Below are 27,176 nucleotides of genomic sequence, written 5' to 3' on the forward strand. Positions count from 1 at the left end.
AACTTCAACCTTAGATTCATCAGACCTTAACACATTTTCCCACATGCTTTTGGGAGACGTGCACTCCTGCCCATTGAAATAAATGGGCAGCGCCACCGTACCGACGGCAAAACGCAGCTGTAGCGGTTCATTGTGGGTGGTTTTAACCCTTTCTTGGCCGCTAGTAGGGGTTAAAAGCGCCCCGCTAGCGGACGAAATACGCCGCAAATTCTACCGCTGACGCTATGGGCGGCACAGTGTGAAAGGGCTCTTTTCATAAATTTTGGAGAGATGTCCAGTTCTTGGTAATGTCACTATTGTGCCACATTTTCTCCACTTGATGACTGTCTTTACGGTGTTCCATGGTATATCTAATGCCTTGGAAATTCTTTTGTACTCTTCTCCCGACTGATAACTTTTAATAATGAGATGCTTGGTATTTGCTGTAGAATGCGAGTAAGAAAATGTCAGGAGAGACCTACTAGAACAGTTGAACTTTATTGGGGGTTAATCAGAGGCACTTTAAAATGATGGCAGGTTATGTATTCACTCCTATTTAACATGTGTTTGAATGTGATTGCTTAATTCTGAACACAACTACATCCCCAGTTCTAAGAGGGTGTGCACACTTATGCAACCACATTCTTTTTTTTTTTTTTTTTTTTTTTTTTTCTCCCCCCCCCCCCCCCCCTAAAATATTTCCGTTTTTCAGTTGGGTCGTACAGTTTATAGGTCACAATAAAAAGGTGTGAAAACTTGAAATTATTTATCTTTGTCTCATCTTTTTTTACATCACAAAAACCTGACATTTTAACAGGGGTGTGTAAGCTTTTTATAGCCACTGTGTATAGATAGATATATAGATAGATCGATCGATCCATTTCAATACCATGTGGGCTTTTGTTGCAGGCGGCAGTAGTGTTTTCAGTTATTTTGTGAATATATATATTTTATATTACACAGTGTTTAACCCAACACCCCTACATCTGCTATAAACACCACAGTTTACCCCTAGAACAGCTACAAACCTCCTTCTTCGGACACACCTAGTACACAATCCTTTGCATATTTACATAATCAATATTAAAGTTATACTACTGTAATACACAGTGTTTAGTTTACATTCTCCATTCTATTTCTGTATATGGATGATGGCACGCATTTTTTAATAAAATTAAACACCACACACACACACACACATGACCCAGCACTTTCCCAGGCTATCTGCAGGGAAACATAAGCAGGAGGAGCTTCTAGTTTTCTGCTGCTGGTCACATGTTCAAAATAAAATAAAAAAACGCCCTTTGGAATACAGGAGTAAAAAGTGAATAATCAATATCAATAAACCGTTTTAAAATTGTCACACAAATACATATTTGAAAATCAAATATTTTTTTTTTGGCAGAAATATGGTGTGGGCGGATTTCTGCCAGTCACCGGCTGTGTCACACCCCTTCAGCCTGTGTATTACAATAAAAGGGAGGTGAAGCCTCCATTAATATGCATGCAATATCACACCCCAATTGTGTTAAGCTGGTTAGTGGGCATGGAGGAAGGAGGGAGGGAGGGAGTGGGCTGTCATTTACTACTGTGTATACACCCACAGGTGATTCTATAGTCACATGGGCTGCTCAGATATAATGGGGAGAAAATGCTCAGTGTAGAAAGTCACTCAAAACTGCATGTGAAAAGTTGCCAAAACTGGGAACATGAACAGAAGGGGGAGATAGAGAGCAGCAGGATCAACCAGGTTTGTTTGCAGAATACAGAAAACGAATCTCATAGTGACAGAGTGAGCATAAACAGCATGTGATACACCATTTACTGATAGTATTTTATAATGTGGGTTTAGTGACATTTTAAAGGGTAAATTTACACCAAATGTGGTGACAGACATTTTACTGCATGTAAGCGTTAATTCATTTCAATCGCCAGAATAAATTATTATTCGGGTCAATGAAATTAATGCACAAGTGCCCAAGCGCAGTAAATGCATTTAAAAGCGATAAACTTTTTTTCCTGCCTAAAACTGCTGTTAGGGGGAAAGGCGTGAAGACGAGATGGCCAAAAGTCCACTGTGCATAAGACCTAAAAAATATGCTTTATTAATATTTCACAGAGCTTTACAACCACTTTAAAAATACTTTGGCGCTTTACTCATACACATATTCCACCAAGAGCCCTATAAAAATCAGTTTATAATGGGAGTAAATTACTAAAGGAGTAGAGGGCGTTGCTTAGCAAAATGCACAGTCAATGTGTTTAGGGAACAGCCTTTAGTCTTTTATTAAAGTGGTAGTAAACTCTGTACTACTACTTTTACCTACAGGTAAGCCTATAAGGCCTACCTGTAGGTAAAAAGAATATCTCCTAAACCTGTACGGTTTAGGAGATATTCCCCTCGCAATGAGCCGCTGATTGCAGCGGCACATGCGCAGAGGGGATCCTTGGCTAAAGGCCCAGCATCCACCGGACCTTGCCGGAAAAAAGTCTCCGGCGCGCATGCCGACATCGCCGCTCCAGCCAATCACAGCACTGGAGCGGCGATACCCGGAAGACACGGCGAGGCAAGATGACATCTCCCTCGGCGTGGACCAGGTAAGTTCCCCACGCCTCATTCCAAGGTAAGCATTTCATAATGAGCTAGTACGCGGTGCATACTAGCTAATTATGCCTTTTAGATATCAAAAAAAAAAAAAAAACAGCTGCTGCGGGTTTACTACCGCTTTAAATCATCCACGTCTAATGTTCTTATGTCCATCCCAGTCTCAGCTGCACAATTTAAACTAGGCAAAGCACGTGTTATCTTCTACTTCAGGGGTAGGCAACCTCTGCACTCCAGCTGTGGTGAAACTACAAATCCCATCATGCCTCTGCCTTTAAAAGTCATGCCTGTGATTGTCAGGGTCTTGCAATATCTCATAGGACTTTGTAGTTTCACCACAGCTGGAGGGCCAAGGTTGCCTACCCCTGTTCTACTTCAAATTCCAATAGGACAAGAAAAGTATAAACCAGTATACACCACAGGTCTTTGCTGAACAACAAAACACGTTAACATATGTTAGTGTGCAAATTACATAAACCCCATTACCATTACAATTTCATGGTCACACACAGTGTTAGATTTAACAAAATATCTGAGCATGCAGAGTTTAGTTAAACAAAACACAGATATAGCATCTTACCACATCATCAGTCAAGTTTCTGAGTTTGTTTATTTGCTGTATAAAAGACAAAAAAATGAAGTTGTGACTAAATACGGTATATCATTTTGTGAAAGAAATATTGTTTAAAGCACAATACCTTTAAAAAAAGGTTTTATGCTCATTGAAAACACTGCAATGCACGCATGGCTATCATCTAAAATTGGCCAATTACAGGGGACATTGTAAATAGAAGGTCATATAGTCTAAAGTGAAAATGGTTGAATATAATTGGTACATAGCCTAAAATAGAAAAGACAGAACAACAAATTTGTAAGAAGAAACGTCTAGACATGCGATTTCCAAACCCAAGACATCTCTTTTGGATGTATTTAAAGTGGAGATCCATCGAAAAAGGGAAGCTCAGCTTGTCTGCCCCCCGCTTCCGCTGACACATTTTGAAACCTTTTGGGGGGGGGGCAGCGGGTACCTGGATGAGGCGAACTGGGCAGGAATTTCGACACCTTTCAAAGCCTTCTGACACGTCGCAGGTCCCAGAAGACAAAGTACAGCTCAGCTGCAAGGCTTCACTGCCCATCTTCCTTAGCTAAAATGCCTGTGCCAGTACCCGATAGCTGATTGAAGAATCGATTCGGTGAGAATACCGCTGGATGCCTGGACAGCTAAGTGCCCCAATATTAAAACTCAGCAGTTACAGTAAAAACCCCTGCTGACGGGGCACTCATACACGCTTGCTCTCGAGCAGCCTGTGTGTGTTCATAATACACAAAGCGCAGATCAGCCGGGCCCCAACTGCTTTCTCACTGGCTGCGATTGGCAGCCAATGGTTCCCGCAGCTGTATAAGAATCGATGAGGAAGGAGAGAGACAAGGGAGTCTCAGCTATCATGCACATCACTGGATCGAGGTCAGGCTCAGGGAGTATAAGAGGGAACTGGGGGAAGGTGAACTCTTTTTTTTTTTTTTTTTTTACCTTCATGCATAGAATGTATGGAGGTTATAAAAAGAATTCTGCCTTTACAAACACTTAAGCTCCAGATTTACCCCCCTTCATCACTAACCCATTGTTTGCGATACGGCACTGCGTTACTTAAAGCGGTGGTTCCCCCTTAAAAACAACTTTTTATTTATTCCACTGGCCCCCCACATTACAATCGAATTAAGGCTATTATTTTTTTTTTGCTGCTGTACATACCTTGATACAGCATCTTCACCCGTGCATCCGGGTTGCGAGTCCCGCGGGAGTGGGCGTTCCTCACATGTGTTTGATTGACGTTTTTCCCAAAAACGAGCTCCCCCCTGTCGCGTAAGCCGCGTCACGGTTGGCTAAAGGAGCCGAACGGCGAGTCGGCGCTATACTGCGCATGCGCATCGCCGTTCGGCTCCTTTCGCCAATCGTGACGCGCCTTACGCGACGGGGGGAGAGCTCATTTTTGGGAAAAACGTCAATCAAACACATGTGAGGAACGCCCACTCCCGCGGGACTCGCAACCCGGATGCACGGGTGAAGATGCTGTATCAAGGTATGTACAGCAGCAAAAAAAAATAATAGCCTTAATTCGATTGTAATGTGGGGGGCCAGTGGAATAAAAAAAAGTTGTTTTTAAGGGGGAACCACCGCTTTAAACTGAAAATTGCGCAGGTTGAGCTACACTGTAGCCAAATAAAATGTATGCAATTTTCTCCCACAAAGAGAGCTTTCTTTTGGTGGCATTAGATCTAGGGCTGCAACTAACGATTATTTTCATAATCGATTAATTGTCCGATTATTGTTTCCATCAATAGATTACTAGCCTGAATAATAAAAAAAAAAAAAAAAGATAGATAGATACCGTATTTATCGGCGTATATCGCGCACTATTTTTCCCTTAAAATAAGGGGAAAATTGTGGGTGCGCGATAAAAGCCGATAGCATTTTTTTTTACAGGAATTTCGGGGGCAACTTTGCGGGAGCGCATTATACCGCGATAAATACGGTAGATAGAATATATATTAAATAAAAAAAAAAATCTATCTATATACACACACACACACACACACTGGATAGAACAAGTCTACACACCCCTGTTAAAATGTCAGGTTTCTGCGGTGTAAAAAAAATTAGACGACGATAAATCATCTCAGAACTTTTTTCACCTTTAACCACTTAAAGTGGAAGTAAACCCGCCTATCATTTTCAGCCAAGGAAGCTGCCATCTTGGCCTCTGTTCAATCTTCAACTGCCATGATGCTGCACATGTGATCAGTTATGACACCAGCCATTGGATGGTGTGACAGTTTGGTTGAGAGCACAGCCAATGAGACAGTTAGCATTTCCAGCATGCCGGGAATGTAACTGTCTTGGGAAACTATTAAAATCATTGGGTTTACTTCCACTTTAAGGACCTCCCAACGCCGATATACGTCGGCAGAACGGCACGGCTGGGCACAAGCACGTACCTGTACGTCCTCTTTAAGTGCCCAGCACGCGCCCGCAGCCGCGGGACCCCCAGACCCGATCGCCGCCGGAGTCCTGCGATCGGTCACAGGAACTGAAGAACGTGGAGAGGTGTGTGTAAACACACCTTCCCCGTTCTTCACAGTGGCAGTGTCACTGATCGTCTGTTCCCTGATATAGGGAAAGATGATCAGTTATGTCACAAGTCCAGCCCAGCGCCCCTACAGTTAGAAACACATATGAGCTCACACGTAACCCCTAGTGGTTAACTCCCAAACTGCAATTATCATTTTCACAATAATCAGTGCATTTTTATAGCATTTTTTGCTGTGAAAATGACAATGGTCCCAAAAATGTGTCAAAATTGTCCGATGTGTGCGCCATATTGTCACACTCACAAAAAAAATACGCTGATCGCCGCCATTAGTAGTAAAAAAAAAATTATTAATAAAAATGCCATAAAACTATCCAATATTTTGTAAACGCTATAAATTTTGGGCAAACCAACCGTTAATCGCTTATTGCAATTTTTTTTACCAAAAATAGGTAGACGAATACATATCGGCCTAAACTGAGGGAAAAAAATGTTTTTTATATCTTTTTTGGGGATATTTATTATAGCAAAAAGTAAAAAATATTGAATTTTTTTCAAAATTGACACTCTATTTTTGTTAATAGCGCAAAAAAAAAAAAAAACGCAGAGGTGACCAAATACCACCAAAAGAAAGCTCTATTTGTGGGGAAAAAAGGACGCCAAATTTTATTTGAGAGCCACGTCGCACGACCGCGCAATTATCAGTTAAAGCGACGCAATGGCGAATCGCAAAAAGGGGCCTGGTCCTTTACCTGCATATTGGTCCGGTTCTTAAGTGGTTAAATATGACCTATAAACTGTACAACTCAATTGAAATTGAAAAACAAACTGAATTTTTTTTTTTTGGTGGGGGGGGGGTACAACTAAAAAACTAAAATAATGTGGCAATCACATTTAAAGTACCTTCGATTAACCCCCAAATAAAGTTCAGCTGCTTTAGTAGGTCTTTCCTGACATTTTCTTAGTGGCATCCTACAACAAACGCCATGGTCCGCAGAGAACTTCCAAAGCATCCGAGGGATCTCATTGTTAAAATTTATCAGTCGGGAAAAGGGTACAAAAGAATTTCCAAGAGAAAATTATGAAAGAGAAACTAGATTTGGTTAATCCTGAAACCTCCTGCCACATCCCAGAATATGGAGGACACATCGGACACTTTTGACACTATTTTGGGGTCAATGTAATTTTTACAGCGAAAAGTGCTATAAAAATGCACCGATTACTGTGAAAATTACACTGGCAGTGAAGGGGTTAATCTGTATGGGGCGCTAAAGGGGTTAAGTGTGACCTAAGGGGGTGATTCTTACTGTGGGGGGGCGCGGCCTGGCGTGACACGTCACTGATCGTCGTTCCCTATGACATGGAACCGACGATCAGTGGCAGTCACACTAGGAAGAATGGGGGGAAGGTTTGTTTACACTTACCTATCCCCGTTTTTCAGCTCTGTGACCCGATAACGGGACACCGGTTGCGATTGGGTCCGCGGGTCCTGTGGTCATGGAGCACAGGACTAGGTCGCGAGCGTGCCACCGGTGGCGCACTCGCAACCCACGGCTGGGCTCTTAAAAGGCGCAGTACAGGTACGTGCTTGTGCCCAGCCGTGCCCTTCTGCCGACGTATATCGGCATGAAGGGGTCGTTAAGCGGTTAAACCTCATTTGCCATGTAGTTGTCCACCCCATTTATTTGTTCAGGTCTTCTTGCAAGGTTTGCACAGCCTGTGGAGAAGTTATTGACCTGCTTAGCTTAGAATTGTTCGAAAATACAGAGATTGAGCTGTTTACTCCAGGTCCCCAGGTCATTTATGAACAAATTAAATAGGATTGTTCCCAGGACAGAACTCTGGGGGACCCCACTTTCCACCCCTGACCATTCCGAGTACTCCCCATTTATCACCACCCTCTGAACTCGCCCTTGTAGCCAGTTTTCAAGCCATGTAGCCAATGAACCTTACTTTGCACAGTAAATGTTTATGGGGGGGGGGGGACTATAGATTCAGGAATTTTAGTTTTAGTCTGGACTTCCACTTTAAGCCTAGTAAAAACACAGGCGACATCAGTTTCAGGAACTAGCCGACATTTGGCCCATAAATATGGCAGCCAGTCCAACAGAAGCAAACCATTCAGGGGCTTCCCCCTGTCAGAACACAAAAGCAGAGCAGGGGAGATCACTGTACCAACATCAGATTGTTAGTACAGCGGCTCCAATCTGAGTTGTGAGGGGTTTTTTTCAGTTCAACCCAGCAAAAACCTAGTAGTGTCTACTAGGAATTTACCGAGGGAACAAGTAAGAATAAGTTAGAGTTTAGCAAAGAATGAAACAACGGAAGGGAAGGATTGGGGAAGATACCCATTTACATAAGTAAAACAAGTTATAGTGGCTTAAAGTGCCAGTTCACACAGGGGCGGCTTCAAAGTCACCCGACTCTGAAACCACCCCATACAGCGCGACTTGCAAAAAGACTTCTGTATCGAAGTCAACGCAAGCCGCTCTGAAGTTGCCCCAAAGTAGTACAGGAACTTTTTCTAAGTCGGAGCTACTTGAGTCGCTCCTATTAGAACAGTTTCATTGTACAGAATAGAGCATGACTTGTCAGGCTGCCAAGTCACCTGATAGGGTGCCCCTGTGTGAACTCGGGTCTAAAATTGCCACTAGATTTCCAAACAAAGTCAACAGGAATTAAGCCTAAAAGTTGCTCATTTAACCCGTCTCCGCAGTGAACCATCACTAAACGTTGGGACAAGAATTCACCCAACAACTGACATCTCAGATCGAGTAGTCCATATACATTTTGGAAGAGGCAATAGATAACACCTCTTGCCGAAATCACAGCTCCACAATGTTCTCGAATAGACATTAGGTGCAGAGAAAAAACTGCCAGTGTGTTAAAAAACCTTTTTAATAAATAAAATATAAAATGTGATCAGTAGCACTTATATTAGGCCCCTTTCACACTGAGGAGTTTTTCAGGCGGTTTAGCGCTAAAAATAGCGCCTGAAAAACTCATTCCCTGCAGTCTCAATGTGAAAGCCCAAAGGGCTTTTACACTGAGGCGATGCGCTGGCGGGACCGCTCCAAAAGTCCTGCCAGCAGCACCTTTGGAGTGGTGCATTTACCGCTCCTTCCCATTGAAAGCAATGGGCACCGCAGTAATACCACCGGCAATGTGCCTCTGCAGAGGCGCATTGCCGGCGGTATTAACCCTTTTTCGGCTGTTAGCGGCGCTATACCGCCACCGCACATCCCGCCCCAGTGTGAAAGGGGCCCAAGAGTACTGTACACAGACTGTGCTTCTATATATTGCCTAATGTCTGCAGTAGCCGCACTTTGGGATTATGACTTGTGTGCATGATTAGGTCACTGACTCTTTCTACCTACATATTTTGTAGGGCTGTGCAAATTAGCTTTTCATTAAATCGATTAATCTGTAATTTTTTTGATCGATCAAAATCTTTTTGATCGATTAAAATTCTTTTGATTTGTACTCACCTCTCCGCCAGCTTCTGGGCCTTCAGGGAGTTCCGTCGGAGATCCAGTAACGTCAGGGACACCGGCGGGGCTTGCCGTGTCCATCTGAAGGGCTCCTTTGCTGTGCCTTCATATCTGCATGCCGGCGGGACCTTACTATCTGCCACACGCAAGGGCTGTTACACTTCCCTCTATCACTTCCCTCTATCAACCTGGGATTCCACAACCATCCACTGGGAGTTGTGATAGTTCCCTTCATGGGACATCTACATGCCGATGGACTAATGTTAACCTCTCCTCATCTGGATTCTGCAGTGGTATCGTTGTACCAGTATCTTACTTAGGTACATGTTTTTATGACTGCTTTTGGTATCGTTTGGTATTACTCGCACCATTTTTACAGTTTATGTAGCTACATCGATTTTATCTCCAGTGCAATATTTATTTTGTTACCTACTTGAAGACTATAAAAGTTGTAATGCTATTCCCATCGAGCGCTGCCTTTGTGTGTTTTTTGTATCCCGCTATCCATTTTTCCAGTTGTTGGTAGCTGCACTGGGAATCAGCCTGCAAGGAGTTCAGCTAAAAGTAGTTGGATCTGTATGTGCGTTATAAGTAATCGAAATTAGTAGATTAATCGATAAAAAAAATTAAAAAAACGATTAATCGAACAGAAAAATGTTGATCAGTAACAGCCCTAATATTTTGTTTTACATACTTCGTCAAAGAATCTGGAGATTCAGAAGACTAAAGGCTGGTACACATGGGCTAAATATTTTCTCTTGAACCGGCCGACTTTTGGCTCGTGTGTACAGCAGCCTGTCTGACAGGAGCCCTTCTAATGACCAGCTTTTATCAAACGGACATGCTAGAAAGTCAGCATCTGATCATTGCTTGCAGCCAATGGCAGCCCCCCTGTCAGATCACAACATCTCAGCAGGGAAGATCGTTCTACTAACATTGCTTGTCTTAGTACAGCGATCCGTCAGGTATTTTTCATTCAGCCAACTGTACAAAAAATAAATAAAAGCTCCCCGTGTGAAGCAGGCATTCGTACTTAGACAGGAAATGATCTTTTGCTGGTGTATGAACATTAGTACTTTTCACTTTGGAAGATAATACTGTGATTACATATTTAAATTTAACACCAATTGAAGGGAAATACAAATATTATTGAATTTGAAAAATGATAATTACTATTTGGAACAGTCAAAGAGAATAGAAGTGTGCAGAAATGTAGAAATCATTTATTCAAGTATTTGGCTGTGTAACTTATTGATGTTGTCATCTGCTACACACGTTGATTTCCTGGAAAATTTATGAAGCATTAAATCGCTCAGCTGCTACATCCCCCTGACAAGGATTCAATTTGTGGCTTGTCAGTGTTTCCTAAGATATTTACTTTTCAAACCTTTTAATGTATATTAATAACATAGAAAAAGACAAAGTATGTCAGTGTTTTTATTGGCGAACACTTGTCTCTCCCCTCTTACTTCAATAACTGTAAACTGCATCAACTCAGCACAATGAAAACAAGAAAAATATCTCAATAAGACGCTTTCAATTCACCAAGATGAATATTTTATTTCATCTCCTGATACTCGTCTCTAAAGCTCCATTCACCTGAACCTGCGTTTTTACATTGCGGGCAGAATCGCAGCGATTCACCCCCGATCCCAAAGAGCTCAGGTGTGAATAAAGCATTTCAAACAGACAAGTTCCCAGATGATCAGATTACAGACCAAAAAGAAGGGGATGATGTGATGAACTACAGCAATGCATGGAGACCAAAGAGAAATTCCGAGCACGTGTTCTTGTATTAGGCCAAGTTCACATCTATGTAGGTTGAGTTTGATGCATTTTTTTGGCACGTTTAGCGTTTTTGAACATGTATTTTGCAACTTTTTTTTTTCTTTCTTTCTTTGCTAATTGGAATGTATGACAGTTCTGCACATGTAGGGCGACTTCAGTGCCGCTCAAGTAGCATCAAAGTGGTGCAGGAACCTTTAAGCTTAATGTACACGGGATGTTTTTACAACCTCTCCTGAACAATTTAACTTGACAGATTGTAACCAACATTTAAAACATCCGTTTTGTCGCGTCTGCGTTTAGAAGCGTTTTTTTTTTTTTAAAGTGCAACTTCCGCTTAATCCACTCCTCGCCCCCTTACATGCCACATTTGGCATGTAATTTTTTTGGGGGGTAGAGGGGGCTTCAGGAGGAGTGGGACTTCCTGTCCCACTTCCTCCTTCCGCCGAGGGGCTGCAAAGGCAAATAGTCTAATCGCCTTTTGGCAGCCCCTCCCTGTAGGCAATCGCCTGGGACACGTGACAGGTCCCAGGCGATCGCCTGTCCAATCAAATGGCGCTCGCGCATGCACAGTGGGTGCCTGGCCGTGAAGCCGAAAGCTGTCACGGCCGGATGCCCACACTTCGAATGAAGACACCGGCCAGAGAGGGGGGGAGAGGAGCGGAGCCCCCGGCCGGCGCGTCGCTGGAACGTGGAGCAGGTGAGTGTATTTTTTATTAAAAGCCAGCAGCTACACTTTTTGTGGCTGCTGACTTTTAATAAACATTAAAAATTTGTGGAACACCCCTTTAAAAGCCAAAAACAAAAAAACGCCTGTAAAACGAAACACGGGTTACCACGTTTAGCGATTGAATGCCTCTAAACTCAACTACCTAGACTATAAAATGACCCTGTGTACATGTACTGATAAGATAACAGAGGAGAGTTCAGGATCAGCTGAAAAAATGCCCAACTGCTCCTAAACGCCCGTTTACCAGCAGCAGCGTACATGAGGCCCGTTCTGAGTATTAATGCAAAAAAAAAAAAAAGGATCATAGACAGTACTCAATCGTTCTTTTTGTAGTCACCCAAAACTGGCACATGAAAAATGCCAGGAGACATGGATCTTCAGAAAGTCTGCTTGTCTCACATCAATGTGCGACAGAACTCTTATGACGCGTACACACGATCATTTTTTGGGTTTTAAAAAACAAAGTTTTTCAGGTTTTAGAAAGAAACGTTTTTTCAAACTTGATCATTAAAACGATGTTGTCCACACACGATCGTGAACAAAGAAAATGCTCTAGCAAAGCGCGGTGACGTACAACACGTACAACGGCACTATAAAGGGGAAGTTCCATTCTGATGACGTCACCCGTTAGCTGATTTCATGTTTGTAAAAGACGATTCGCGCTTTTCAGTCTGTTACAGCGTGATGAATGTGCTTACTCCATTACAAACGGTAGTTTTACCAGAACGAGCGCTCCCGTCTCATAACTTGCTTCTGAGCATGCGCAGGTTTTTCATGTCGTTAAAGCCCACACACGCCCATTTTTTACAACCCGAAAAACGACAACGTTTAACACGTCGTGAAAAAATAGAGCATGTTCGGAAAAAAAATCCCCGTTTTCAGAACCCGAAAAATGCTCTGAAGCCCACACACGATCGTTTTTAATGACGTTAAAAAAAAAAATTCATTTTTTAGAACCCGAAAAACGTGTGTACGCGGCATTACATTGCACATTATTCAGCAAGGCTCCACTAATAACGCATCCCCTCTTACCCATTTATTAGGGAAGGCACAATTAGAAAATCCCAGCGCATAGTAAATAGGTGCGCTGCCCATTCTTTTCCTTACTGCAGAGGTCCACCTCTTGCTTGAAAGCCCCTGCTCTAACAATGCAATAAGGATCGGTTCACATTTGTGCGGTTGCGGGGTCGGGAACTGCACCTGTTCCCCCAACCACCTGCAGCCATAGCATATTGGTCTTTTAGACACGTAGAGCACCCCCATGCATCCAAACATGCAGTGCACTTATGGGTGGAGGAAATCACATGGCGCGTTTCTTAATGGCTGCAGTTTTAAAAAAGGTGCCCATTCAAGTGGGTGGGCTGCTGCGCTAGTGCAAACCAGTCAAGCAAATACAAAAAAGTGGACAAATTTGTTAAATACCATTGCAGCTTAATAAAAACAATGTTTCATTCCGCCTGAAAAGTGAGGTCTTATAAGGCCTGATTGACACCTATGCAGTCAGCAATTTGCATATTGCAGGTGCATTTTTCATTTAAATAAAAAAACGCTGATTATACAAAGATAATGCCAGACAGATTTAAAAAAGAGAAAAAGCAAGATAGACTCTTGAGGTGCCAACAAAAATGTGGTACTGTGAATTATTATGTTCCACTTTTTAGCCTTCCCTGACCTCCTGAAAAAGCGGGAAACTCCTGCGAAATGCGTGGAGATAAAAGCAAAAAAAACTACCCACTGAAGACCCCTCAGTTATTTGTCTACTACAGTGGAACCTCGGATTACGAGCATAATTTGGCTCGGTATTCAAAGTACTCGCATATCAAAGCGAGTTTTCCCATTAAAGCCAATGGAAACAAAAGTAATTTGTTCCACATTGCAATATCGCATGCGGCCAGAGGTGGGGGGCGCTGGAGAGCCTAGGGAACACACAGAAAGGCCCGAGGACAGCTCGGCTGACCTCGGAAAGGCCCCACTCTGCTCCTGTGCCCCCCCCCCGCAAACCGAGTCAGGATTTTTAAAAATAATGCTCGTATTGCAACACGCTCGTTAAAGCGGAGGTTCACCCTAAAAGAATTATATACCATCCCGTCCAGCATACTAGCGTCAGCTACAGTATGCCTTTTTTTTTTTTTTTTGTGCTGTGTTTACCGTTTAATCCTTCAGTTTCTTTTCAGACTCCTGCGGGGAGTAGGCGTTCCTATGAAGAGGGGAACATGATTGACGTCCGGCTATGGCGCGTCACGCGTTCCGAAAATAGCCGAAATAGGACTCGGCTGTATACGGCGCCTGCGCAGTCAGCTCCTAGTCCGTGCGCAGGCGCCGTATAGCGCCGTGAAGAGCCGAGACCTAGTCCGGCTATTTTCGGAACGCGTGACGCGCCATAGCCGGACGCCAATCATGTTCCCCTCTTCATAGGAACGCCTACTCCCCGCGGGAGTCTGAAAAGAAACTGAAGGATTAAACGGTAAATACAGCGCAAAAAAAAAAAAAGGCATACTGTAGCTGAGGCTAGTATGCTGGATGGGATGGTACATAGATGTTTTTTAGGGTGAACCTCCGCTTTAACTGCATCCCTCGCAATCCCAGGTTCCACTGTATATAGTAAATTATTTACCTAACTGATGTGTTAGGTGTCTGCTATTCTGTGGGAGGGTCCCAAGGGAGGACTGTTTTCCTGCCTTCGTCTTTCATGAACATTTAAATGTTTCTTTTTATACTTATTTGGAACAAGATACCCAAGGAATTTAGCAGTGAAATGCACTGCTGTCAGACAGCTCTGTCCCGGTTGCAGGTCATATGTCCTCAACCAGATAACTGCCAAAACCACACAGCTACAAGCATGCAAAAATGCAAAGAACAAACAATGGACCATTCTGCATCCTACTAAACCTTTAAGAAATGAGCTAAAAAGGTTGGTAGCGCTTTAATTCTGCAGTATAAAACTTTGTCTGCTGTCATTATTCTTAAGAAAAAATAGGTTAAATGGCAGGAGTGTATGTGGAAATTAATTCCCTCAGTAATGCTCTAATGCAATGAAATGATCAGGCAGTTCTCAGGCAGGGGCTTAAGTTGACCAAGTAAACAAAGAGTAGATTACCCACTGCTTATCTATTTCACACAGCCCTGCATAGACATTTGTTACTAAACGCTATAAGAAACCTTATTAAAGATAATTACATTTAAGTGAGATGCTGCAATTGCCACACAGCAGTATTCCATAAGCATAAACAAGTTATAAGAGGTGTTAATTTGTAATAAACATAAAAAAGCAATTTTAAATTCAATTTATTTAGCAATGAATAAAGATAATTCAATCACTGCATATAATTTTTTACTTCCAAAATAAGATAGATTGTGACCTTGCAGGCTAAAAAGATTATTTTATGGGTAGCGGCATGCCTCATAATGTATATATACAGTTTGAAAACAACCCTACTTTTGTATGTAACAGAACTCTGCTAAAACCTACGTTACTTACCGGTAACGTTATTTCTATGAACCTTCCAGGACGGCACACGAGAGATGATGGCTCCTCCCCACAGGAAACACAATCACTTAACAATTTAAAAGTCCCCACCCTTCCCCTTGATCCCCAGTATGTAATAAAGTAATCCTGAACTGGTTCACAAGGGACCTTGTTCCGTATAGGTACTTACCACCTAGCGTTTAGCTTATCTTTTCCCTCCACATAGGGCGGGAAGTAGGCCTGCCGTCCTGGAAGGTTCATAGAAATAACGTTACCGGTAAGTAACGTAGGTTTTCTCTTATCACCTTCCAGGACGGCACACGAGAGGATAATCAAGGAACCAAAAAGGCCTACTTTAGGGTGGGACCCTTGCCTGCAAGGTCTTCTGCTAGGTGTCAGAATCTGATTTTATTTCACCACCTCCACTCCCTAGTGTGTGATGAAGGTATCCTAGCTGGATCATGTAAATGACCTGCAGGTCTGCTCCACCTATGCCCTTGTCTCCTCTTTGGGTGCAAGGTCTAGGTGGCACGTGCTCTTAAAGAAAAAAACATTCTGAGAGCCTGAGTATTTTTTAGGATAGAAAGGTTGGCTGTGCCAATATTCTAGACATCGTGGTCGATAATGTCTGCCACTGCTGCGTAGGACCATCTAGACATTTGTCCTGTGAAACAAGGACCTACTTTGATCAACCAAGACAAAACATCTGGTTTTAAGCCACTAGTCTGTTCAGGAGAATGGTTTAGAAAGAAAAAAGGTCTCCTGATGGACAATCCTTGTGGGTCCCCTTTTTGTTTGCCATAGTCATGGTGAAACAAGAATTAACCCCGCTCAAGGATACTAGGTTTAAGGGAAGTTTATTCCCTTGATTCAAATGGCTGGACAGGTATGTGACTAAACGAGGCGTTTGGTGTGCTCCTGCACTCCCTTCAGTCCACCTGTCCACCTCCATTCATTGGAATGCATGCGACTTCATAGTGAGGACACTTATTGGTCAGTGTCAGGACCACAGGATGCCTTGGCGTGGCTCATCCATGCGCCCGCCAATACGCGTGGACAAAATTCTGTCTCCAACGCACACTGCTAGACCGGTCAAAAACGGCTGTACTGCAAGGCGTTTGGCAAGTAGGTCTCATCCTGGTCATTCCCCACTTCTGGGTTTCTTCCCATCTGAATGCCGACATGTCGGCTGTGAAATTGTTCTATATACCCCAGGCTCCTTATAACTCTGTGAGTCAATATATTAAACTGCGCAGAAAAAGAGCCTGTTACTAAATTGCGAGTAACCACTGCATTAATTGGTATATAACAGAAAAGAAACAAAAGTGTCGGGGAAAGAAAAAAAAACTTTTCACCGCCCCCTGCGTATAACACGCAGACACCTTTTACCCTATATTCTCAGGGTAAACACATGAGTGCCACACGCCAACAGAATACAGTATTCTGTAAATATCCAGTGTTTGAGGTCATGATTCACTCCAAGCACCAATGGAGTGTTAAGTTAAACAGATCCCTACCATAAGGGACAAATGCTATAGTAGGAGTAAAAGACGAATATTGGTTATTCACATCCAGTTCGTCCAAGGGGGTGACATGAAGAACATATACCGAGCCATAAACCTATCGGATCGGGAGAAAACAGTCAGAAGATTCTGATGCTGAATTTTTAAGCAAACAGCTCCTAAAAGCGTTACCCTTTTTCTACTAGGGCAAAAACCTGATAGGTGATTTTATGACCTCCTTCCAGTGTCCTAAAACCCTACTGGGTCCAAGGTCCAGGGAATTCTGGCATGCCTAGAAGTAAAGGCCTGTAATCAGAAATCTTGTTCCTTCCATGTACCTGGAAAATGAGGTCTGAAATAAAGTGACCAAAACATCTCTGATATACAGGTCATAAATCTTGTATTTCCGAAGGGTAGCAAGCTCAGACTTAACATGGAACACAAAATAGGAAGACACCCCCAGCCTTCACTGCTGTGTTTTCTGATATACAGACGCCTGTAGGATAGAGAAGACACAACCAACCTAAGAGATGTTGTGTAATTCTAATATGCAATAAGATACCATATAACCTCAGCCCAGAGAAAGGACAGAAGCTCCAAGTGTGAGTTTCTGATGCTTAATAGGTTATAGGTCCTGCATCCAACAGAGAGGCCACTAGCCAATATGGTGTTTTTCTGAGTAATTAAACGCAGAGGGTACAGACACCTTCTACTGCTGTGTTTTTTCTATTTGCAGCGATCCCAGGTAATAGAGTCAAGACGGGATGACAAGAAAAAATTTAGTGTTGTCTATTCCTGAGACTGACCGCAGTACGGTCCTCTAAATCAACAGAAAGTAACACTAGCACCTAAAGTATATTTCTGATGATCATGAATTGCAGCCGCATGCAGACAACAAAAAAGGACATATGCGGCCTCAACCGTGTATGACTGTTGCTATACTAACTGCAGTCATAACTAGCAGAGAGTGGTATTTAACGCATTACAGGTAAACAACAGGGTATAGGACAACAGATGTTACAGACAGTAACATTGTATATTCCTGATTACCAACACTACACAGTCATATACCCGATAGAAAAAACGCTACTAGCAAAAAACCAATGCTGTGCGTTTCTGGATAGTAATGTTAAACCGTCATTGAACCCACAATACAAAGTTGTGCATGATTTTTATTAGAAAAAACTTGGACAGTTATATGACCAACAGAATGTTGCCGACAACTCAGTGTGTTACTAAATGCAACCTTGTCGGGTTATCTAATCAACAGAGATGCCACTAGCAAAAGGAAACCTTGAAGCAGTGCATATCTGAATACATAAATATCATAACCAATAATACAATGTTATGCGTTTCTGTTTAGCAAAAATTGTACAGTCATATAATCAGCAGAAAAGTCGCTATCAGTAACTCAACGTCATGCGTTTTCTGATAAGCAATAGTGTACAGACATGTAACCTCCAGAAATATTTACCAATAGTAAATCAATATGGTATGTATCTAAATATCAATATAACAGAGGTGTCACCGACAAATCAATGTCATACTTTTCTGATGAGCAATAGTATACAGTCCTGTATCCGACAGAAATTTCACCCACAGTAATTCAATGTGGTGCGTTTCTGAACAACAATAGTGTGCGGTTATATAATAGATTGCGGTTATACAATAGATGTGTCACCGACAACTCAATGTCATACTTTTCTGATGAGCAATAGTATACAGTCCTGTATCCGACAGAAATTTCACCTACAGTAATTCAATGTGGTGCGTTTCTGAATAACAATAGTGTGTGCGGTTATAGAATAGAGGTGTCACCGACAAATCAATGTCATACTTTTCGGATGAGCAATAGTATACAGTCATGTATCCGACAGAAATTTCACCCACAGTAATTCAATGTGGTGCGTTTCTGAATACCGATAGTGTGCCGATATATAATAGAGGCATCACCCACCATTCAGTGTTTAAGCGTTTGACTAGGAACAGCGTACAGTTACCTAATCAGTTTTTGGTGAGTCATAGGATATTTATATATATATATCAGAATGACACAAGATAAAAGACTCCCCCATGTTGTGTATTTCTGATGTGCGGACAGCCAACAACCTATCCTAGGCATAACCTGAATCTCACATAGTGATCCTTCCTCCCAGTGGAGGAATATGGTAGTTCCAAATAATGGAAATCTGAGGTGTTTGATTATACCACAGTAGTGGTAGCTGCTACTATAGCATAGGTCTGAGTAGGTGTAGCTGGTCCACACACAGGTGGGAGCGAGTCCTAGTCTCTACGGTCTTAACGAGCACAGACTCAGAAATCAATTAGGTCTCTCGTGAAGAGGTGACCATAACTTTTAGGCTGGAGGCAATCAGACACCTGTATGGCTGCTTAACTGGTTTGTTGCCTGAGCCTACCAGAGGTTCAGATTAACCCTTACATACTGATAAATATAACAGCAGTGTAAGGAGGAAGTAATAGGTTGGAATCTGGGAAGATGTTGCAGACAATAAGCAACCCCCACAGGGGTAATATATACACTAAGCTGCCCCCCTTGTCGGGCCTATCCTAAAAGTTTAGGAGGTAAGTTGTTTTTTTTTTTTTTTTTTTGGGGGGGTAAAAAAAAACCTCTAACAACACCATTCTGTTAGATTCATGGCAGCTGGCCCTAATCCTTCAGGGATTCCTATAATCTCCTCAGAGGCCTGTATTGCCCGCAGGAGTCCATCCAGACCCTCTAGGGTGAAGGGACGTCCTGTTCAGCTTTGCTTTTCATATCCTCCCTGTCCTTTGCTTCCTCTACCCGGACTAAAGGGAATGAATGGAAGCGGGGGAAGGGCACTAGATACTATTCAGATGAGGCCTTCCTGGGAGGATATGTTTTCTCTAGGGATAAGCTCCTCTTATGTCAGACCTTAGGTTACGGACTGCCTGGCGGTTTCGTGGGAGGTTTTAACCGTTGCCGGTCTTTCCATCTGTATAGATGAGAGGACTTTGGACTTTGAGTGGGAGTTTATCTTATGACCCACATATTTATTTTTTAGAGGAGCTATACCCTGTAGCGGCAGGAGACCATTTATTTGGGATCTCCTGGGATCCGCTGGGGGGGGTTCTGCCAGACAAGAGATATACACATATGCATAATATTACTTTGTCCTCCCCCAGGACTGCAGGTTTGTACTGGGGAGGGGAAAGGGTAAGGTGAGAAAACCAGTCCTGTCTGGCTGGCTCCAGGATCCCAGACTCCTGAAATCCAGGAGCTCTCACTCCCCTTCCCCCTCCTTTTCCAAGGGGGATTTGTACTCACTGCACCCCGACCTGGATCTGCTTGCAGTCACATATGCCTTCATCTCCTCCTGTTCCATGAGGAGGTTTGGCTGGGTCCATGGCTGTTGGTACCTCTTGCAGGGGCTATCCGCAAGCCGACCCTTCCGCCGCCCATGCTGCTCTCTAGGCGTTCCTTCCGGGTTGCGCTGTGAGGCAAAAGCCCACCTTCACTCAGAGAGGCTTGGAGCGCCATGTTTCCAAAAGTAGGAAGCAGTACCCGGGAAAAGAGAGAGCTCTTCAAATGGCGGCGTTTCTTCTGCACCCTAGCGATGGCAAGCCTCCCCGCAGCTCAGAGCGCTGGTGCACGCCTGGGGCGACCTGTGAGTTAGACCCGAAGGCCTACAGGTTAGTTCAGCCCTCCCCGGCCTCCCTAAGACCTGTCTCAACAGGGGTACCTTCGACCCTCCCCGGTCTCTAGGTATTCAAACAAAACAAACGTGACGATGTGTTCGGGAGAAACACAATCAATACTGGGGATCAAGGGGAAGGGTGGGGACTTTTAAATTGTTAAGTGATTGTGTTTCCTGTGGGGAGGAGCCATCATCTCTCGTGTGCCGTCCTGGAAGGTGATAAGAGAAATATTATTTACATTGAAATTGACCATATAACATAACCCTGGAGGATAACAGAAAATAACTACTCATTCCTGTAGAAGAAAATAGCCCATTGTTCATTGGATAACTATGGTCTTCTGGGAAATGTATAAAAAACACTCTGTAGGCTGCCACCGAAGGGCCCTAACAATTCTAATTTGATGCAAGGCCAGAAATGGTCAGGCAACAAGTATTTTCAGGAGGCCAGCAATGGATAGGTTGGCTTTTACTTAAAGCGATTGCAAAGGCAGAAGGTTTTTTTATCTTAAAGGGGTTGTAAGTGTTAATTTTTTTTGTTGTTGTCATACTTACCTCCACTGTGCAGTTCGTTTTGCACAGAGTGGCCCCCGGTCCTCGTCTTCTGGGGTCCCTCTGCGGCAGTCTCGGCTCCTCCCCGCAAGAGCTAACCCCCTTCTGGGAACCGCTCTCCCAAGGGTGTTAGCTTGCGGGCGCGCTCCCATGTGATACAGTGGCGGCCATAGCCACCAAGAGTATCACTTGGTCCCGGCGCAGCGCATCATTGATTTGGTTGACAGCAGCAGGAGCCAAGCCAATGGCTGCGCTGCTATCAATCTCCAATGAAGAGCTGCCTCAAGCTGGGGGAAAGAATCGCAGAGTTTCGTGGCTCAGGTAAGTAAAACAGGGGTGCTGGGGTGCTTTTTCACCTTAATGCATAGGAAGCATTAAGGTGAAAAAACACAAAGTTTTACAACCCCTTTAATGCATCAAGATAAAAAGCCTTCTGTGTTCAGCAGCCCCTCTATGGCCTCATGCACACTGGACGTTATAACAACATTATAAAAACGCCAGTAGCTTTTGCAGGGAGTATTTTATTTTTCAATGGGATCAAAAATGTTAAGGCCTCATGCACACGATGTTTTTACAGATGCTGTTTTTGGCTTCATCCATTTTTTTCTCCAGTCAATAAACTCTCCAGCATGTTATCCTATGTGTCAGTGCACACATGGGCTGTTATCACCTGTTTTTGGCATGAGCGTTTTCTGGATGGAAAAAAAACCCAGAAATAGTGGGCTTGGAGAGGAGTTTTTCAGCTGGAAAACAGCTCCAAAAAAGCGAAAAACTGATTAAAAACATGGCTACTCTGCATCTCTCAGAGTTTTTGAGCCATTAGCTTTCATGGTAGTATCGTTTTTTGTTTTTTTTTAGCAGAAAGGCCAAAAACCGCTAGTGCAAAAAGGCAAAAAAACGCTAGTGCAAAAAGGCAAAAAACCGCTAGTGCAAAAAGGCAAAAAAAAAACTCACTCTACAGCCTTCTTCAGCTAACTTTACTGGCTTTTTTTTTTTATATAAGGACCAGTGTGCATGAAGCCCAATATTTACCTGAGCCCCATTTAGATCCAGCGATGTTGTATGAGTGTCTCGGCTGCCCAGGACTCCCCTCCTCATTGACAGTAGTGTGGCGCCATTGGCTCTCACTGCTGTCAAAGTCAGTCAGCCAATAAAGAGAGAAATGGGTCGGGGCCGGGCCACGGATCGATGTCTGAATGGACACACAGAGTTGTGGCTCGGCTCGGGTACTCCCATAGCAAGCTGCTTGCTGTGGGGGCACTCAACAGGAATCTACAACTCCTCCTTCCACCCGACTCTGTGACTGAAATGGCCCATGTCTATTTATGGGGTTGTCTCTGCTCCCTGCCAGCCCACATCTGGGGATTGGCCAAGGCCCAATAAATATTAATGGTCGCACCTCCTAACCCCATTATCTAGTTCTAGAAGGTTCTGCAACCTCCCAGACACAAGGGGGAGGCACTAGAGATCTGCCAGGGCGAGTCACTCAGCCCTGACCCAATTAAGACTGTCAGGCTTAAAAAATTACCAAGGTAAAAATTTTCCTACACTGCCACTACTAGTAGTACACACTACAGGGGGGCTACACACACAAACACATACATATTCGAGCTGCACGATTCTGGCTAAAATGAGAATCACAATTTGCTTAGAATAAAGATCACGATTCTCACGGCGTAACATCATCTTTCATATTATAGAAAAAAATAGGGCTAACATTCCTTTTTTTTTTTTTTTTCCTAAAAAAAATTGTTTGAAAGACCGCTGTGCAAACACAGCGTGACATAAAATATTGCAACAACCGCCATTTTATTCTCTAGTGCCTCTGCTAAAAAATATATATATAATATGTTTGGAGGTTCCAAGTAATTTTCTAGCAAAAAAAAATACATATTTTTAACTTGTAAGCAACAAGTGTCAGAAAAAGGTTTAGTCTTTAACCACTTACAGACCACTTATCACAGGAATACCGATGTTATGGTAACAGCTAGATACCATAACCCCAGTATCCTCTTCTTCAGTGGGCGGTCCGCTACAATATAAAAGTGATCTCTGGTCTAGCCCTAGACCTCCTCTGTAACTCTAAACATGCAACATACAGAATTTTTTAAACGTTGCATATGGAGATTTTTAAGGCTATAAGTTTGTCGCCATTCCACGAGCGGGTGCAACTTTGAAGCGTGACTTGTTGGGTATCAAATTACCTGGCGTAACATTGTCTTTCACAATATAAAAAAAACTGTTGTCTTATTTTTTTTTTATTAAAAAAATTGATTTTTAAAAAAATATATAAAAAAAAAGTGCGCTCACAAGACCACTGCGCAAATACGGTGTGACAAAAAGTATTGCAACTACCGCCATTTTATTCTCTAGGGCAGGGGTGGCAAACACAAGGCCCGCAGGACCTTGTAATGTGGCCCGCACAGCAGCCACCTCATTTTGCCAGGTTTCGGCGAGCGAGGAGCCAGTCTGAGCAGGCATTGATTACAATGTAGAACGAGCGGAGGCGGCGCGGCGGAGACAGGGCAGAGGAGGCGGCGGGCACCAGAGCGGCATTGTAAGCCGTCTTAGCTGCAGAAACTGAGGCGGAGACAGGGCAGAGACCAGAGTGACAGCCTGAGACGCAGAGTTGGAGGCGGGGGGAGCGGCACAGAGGAAGGGGAATATGTAATCATTACATATTCCCCTTACTGACTCTGTGCCGCTCCGTCTCTGCCCCCGCCTTCAACGCTGCGTCTCAGGCTGCCACTCTGGTCTCCGCCTCCGCCCTGTCTCCGCCTCCCTTTCTGCAGCCAAGACGGCTTACAATGCCGCTCTGGTGCCCGCCTCCTCCTCCGCTCGTTCTGCAGGCATGACGGCTTACAATGCCGATCTGGTGCCCGCCTCCTTCTCCACCACCGCCCCGTCTCCACCCCGCCTCCCCAGTCCTTCCAGCCAGCGATGACGCCTTTTTTTTGCATGCCACTGAATGTTGTGGCAGAGATTGCTGGCAGTTTTGCACTGTGTGCTGCTATTTTACAGTTATAGTAATAAAACAAAATACTAATAACACAGGAGATCCGCCCACAGAGGAATGGTACCACTGTAGCCCAATACAAAGGGAGGGAGCAGCCTACACAGGGAGGTACCAGAGCTGGTCCAGGTAGGAAGGTAGGATAGAGTACAGATGTGAGGAATTTTTAGGTGCAATCCTGACCCATGCACTGTGTACGTAGCACAATCCTGACCCCTGCACTGTGTACGTATCGCAATCCCGACCCATGCACTGTATACGTAGCGCAATCCTGACCCATGCACTGTGTACGTAGCGCAATCCTGACCCATGAATGGTGTACGTAGCGCAATCCTGACCCATGCACTGTGTACGTAGCGCAATCCTGACCCATGCACTGTGTACGTAGCGCAATCCTGACCCATGCACTGTGTACGTAGCGCAATCCTGACCCATGCACTGTGTACGTAGCGCAATCCTGACCCATGCACTGTGTACGTAGCGCAATCCTGACCCATGCACTGTGTACGTAGCGCAATCCTGACCCATGCACTGTGTACGTAGCGCAATCCTGACCCATGCAATGTGTACGTAGCGCAATCCTGACTTTCATATAACAAGTGCAGAGACTTTATCTGCTCACTCAGCTGTCAAAAGAAAATATCCAGGCAGTCTGCCAAGTTTAGATCAAAAGGGATAAACTTCTGTGTGTAAAGAAAAAATCTGGGCAGTCTGCCAAGTTTGTAACTACATGAAACATTGTAATTAAATTCCCTTATAGAGCAAACTCCTGTGTTTAAATGCAGGAAGTTCGACTTAGCTTGAAAAAGGTGCGCCCTAGATCAACTAGAGATTAACTAGGGATAAGACGGTTGAAGACCCAATTTAATTTCAGTTTGGTTGATTTCCAGAAACTTATGATTTATTAATGTATTCATTATCTCTTACTATTGCAGAAATTCTTTGTTTAAGGCCATGATGAAAGTAAAAGGAGTGTACTACGGTATATGAAGTTATGTAATGCATTGTAATGATTTTTACGTTTTTTCAAATGTAATGACTATTTTGAAAATAAACTTAAACTTGAATAAAAAGAAAAGAAAAAGGTGCACGCTGTGATCCTCTGTAGGTCGCAGCACATACACTGAAACGCGTTGCATTCTGGTCCAGGGCAGTGACGTCATCCCCCACAGGCCGTTTGCATCTGTCATGAATTACCTCGGCCACCAGAGGGCGCTAGCGGCGCATCGGCACGCGCAATGCGCGCGCAATCGCGGCATCGCGCTCGTGCACGCGCGCACCGGCGGTAACGGCGCACGGGAGCGCGCATCGGCGGTAACGGCGCGCGGGCACGTGCAGGCGTCCATTTGGCGCCAAAACAAACCTACTTAAAGTGTCCTGGGAGCCTGGCCCCTTGCTGTCCGGTCTGCAGCGTTTCCTGAGACCACCTGTACCTGTACCTGCACCAACTACTCCTGCTTGATCCAGATCCTGATACCCGGCTTGTCTTCGTTGTTCCTGTCTTCCGCCTGCCCTGACCTTGGCTTGCTCTGACCATCCTTCTGCCTGATCCCTGGTACTCCGCTGACCACCTGTTGCCGACCCGGCTAGTCGACCTCTCTGTTACCTGGGCCTCTCCTGTTACCAGTCCGGCTGCTCCTGCTTCTCCGGTCTTCTGGGACCCTGTTCAGTCTTCTGGGACCTGCTGCGGCCAGACTCTCCGAATACCTTCCTTTCCGGCTTACCTGCTGTTCCAGTGTTCCTGCATCCAGGCTGCTACTTACCGGCCTGCACCTGCCCTTCAGAGACTTCCTCGGACTCCGCAGAAGCTCCATCCGGCCCCTGCACCAGCGTCATCCCTGGCGCTTGTGCGACTCTGCATTCCCGCTCCCCCTGTCTACTCTACCAGGGGTCCGGGATCAGAGGAGCAACAGCAGCCACTTCCTGCACGTCGGGCTCACCCTTAAGGTACGTGACAGTACCGGACAGCCATGTCCGAGCCCGCGCAGGGAGTGGATCCGATGCAGGAACTCTGCCGCCATTTGGAAGGACTAACCCAGGCCGTCCGAACCCTGCAAGAAGGTTATACACGTCTGGAAAATCGGGTCCAAGCCTTGTCCACTCCTGCCACAGCCTCTGCGACTTCAGGGGCATCCGCTTCGCCATCAGTAATAATGCTGCCACCTGAACCTAAAGTTCCCATGCCCGAGAGGTTTGCAGGAGACCGTAACAAATTCCGAGCCTTCCGCAACGCTTGCGAATTATACTTCGCTCTCCAACCCCGGACTTTCTCTCTGGAAGCTACTAAGGTGGGCTTCGTCGTTTCGCTACTGTCTGGCGAACCGCAAACCTGGGCTCATCGCCTCATGGAGATCAAGGATGAATCACTTGACAACTTAACCGCCTTTTTCCAGGCTATGTCTCTGCTTTATGAGGACCCGCATCAGACCGCCACTGCAGAAGCTGCATTACATGCTCTACAACAGGGTCGCAGACCCGCAGAAGACTATGTGTCCGAATTCCGCAAATGGTGTTCTGACACAACCTGGAATGACTCGGCTCTCTGCTACCAGTTTCGCCTTGGCCTGTCCGAACCGCTAAAGGATGAGCTGGCCCGGGTAGGAGTTCCTGGGACCCTGGATGCTTTAATCAACTTGACCATCCAGATCGATCGGCGCCTGAGGGAGCGCAGGACTGAAAGGACCACTGCCCCATCCCGTCCGGTCTGGATGATGCCACGGGTACCTTCCACGTTCAATCCACCTCCACCAGCGCCCACAGCCTCTTCTATCCCTGATAATTCAGAGCCTATGCAGCTAGGCCTCCTTCGCCCTTCACTTACGCCGGAGGAACGACAACGCCGTAGGGCCAACAACCTGTGCCTGTATTGCGGGGAGTCCGGACACTACGTGAGGACCTGTCCTGCCAAGCTGCGTAAGTGTCAATCCTTGTCGTCTGTATCCCTACCTGTCCGTCCAAGCAATTCCACTCACCTGGCTATCCTTGTTTTATTCCAGCTTCCAGGAAGAACTATACAAACCAGCGCCATTATTGATTCAGGAGCCTGTAGCTGCTTTTTGGATCAATCATTTGCCTTCAGATATCAGATTCCCCTCCGCCCCAGGTCTACTGGACTCTCTGTGTACTTAGCAGACGGCTCGGTGTTAAAATCTGGTCCCGTCACCCAGGAGACCCAGCCTCTTGCCACCACCATTGCCGATAACCACCACGAACTCTTATGCTTGGATGTGATCAACTCCCCCCTGTTCCCTGTCATACTGGGAGTACCATGGCTCCAAGTCCACAAC

General features: G+C 44.6%; 1 protein-coding gene across 4 annotated transcripts in view; it reads right to left on the reverse strand.

Moving 5' to 3' along the window:
• DIAPH3 (diaphanous related formin 3) overlaps positions 1-27,176 on the reverse strand; it is an 844,467-nt gene that overhangs the window by 800,467 nt on the left and 16,824 nt on the right. For 3 of the 4 annotated variants that reach the window (XM_040341346.1, XM_040341344.1, XM_040341343.1), the window contains exon 2: positions 3,165-3,200. The exons of the other annotated variant lie outside the window; for it this stretch is intronic. In XM_040341346.1, the coding sequence (XP_040197280.1) occupies positions 3,165-3,200 (36 nt within the window). The remainder of the gene's footprint in view (positions 1-3,164; positions 3,201-27,176) is intronic. 4 annotated transcript variants of the gene reach the window in all.

The sequence above is a fragment of the Rana temporaria genome, chromosome 2 (genome assembly GCF_905171775.1).
Source record: "Rana temporaria chromosome 2, aRanTem1.1, whole genome shotgun sequence".
Classification (NCBI taxonomy): domain Eukaryota; kingdom Metazoa; phylum Chordata; class Amphibia; order Anura; family Ranidae; genus Rana; species Rana temporaria.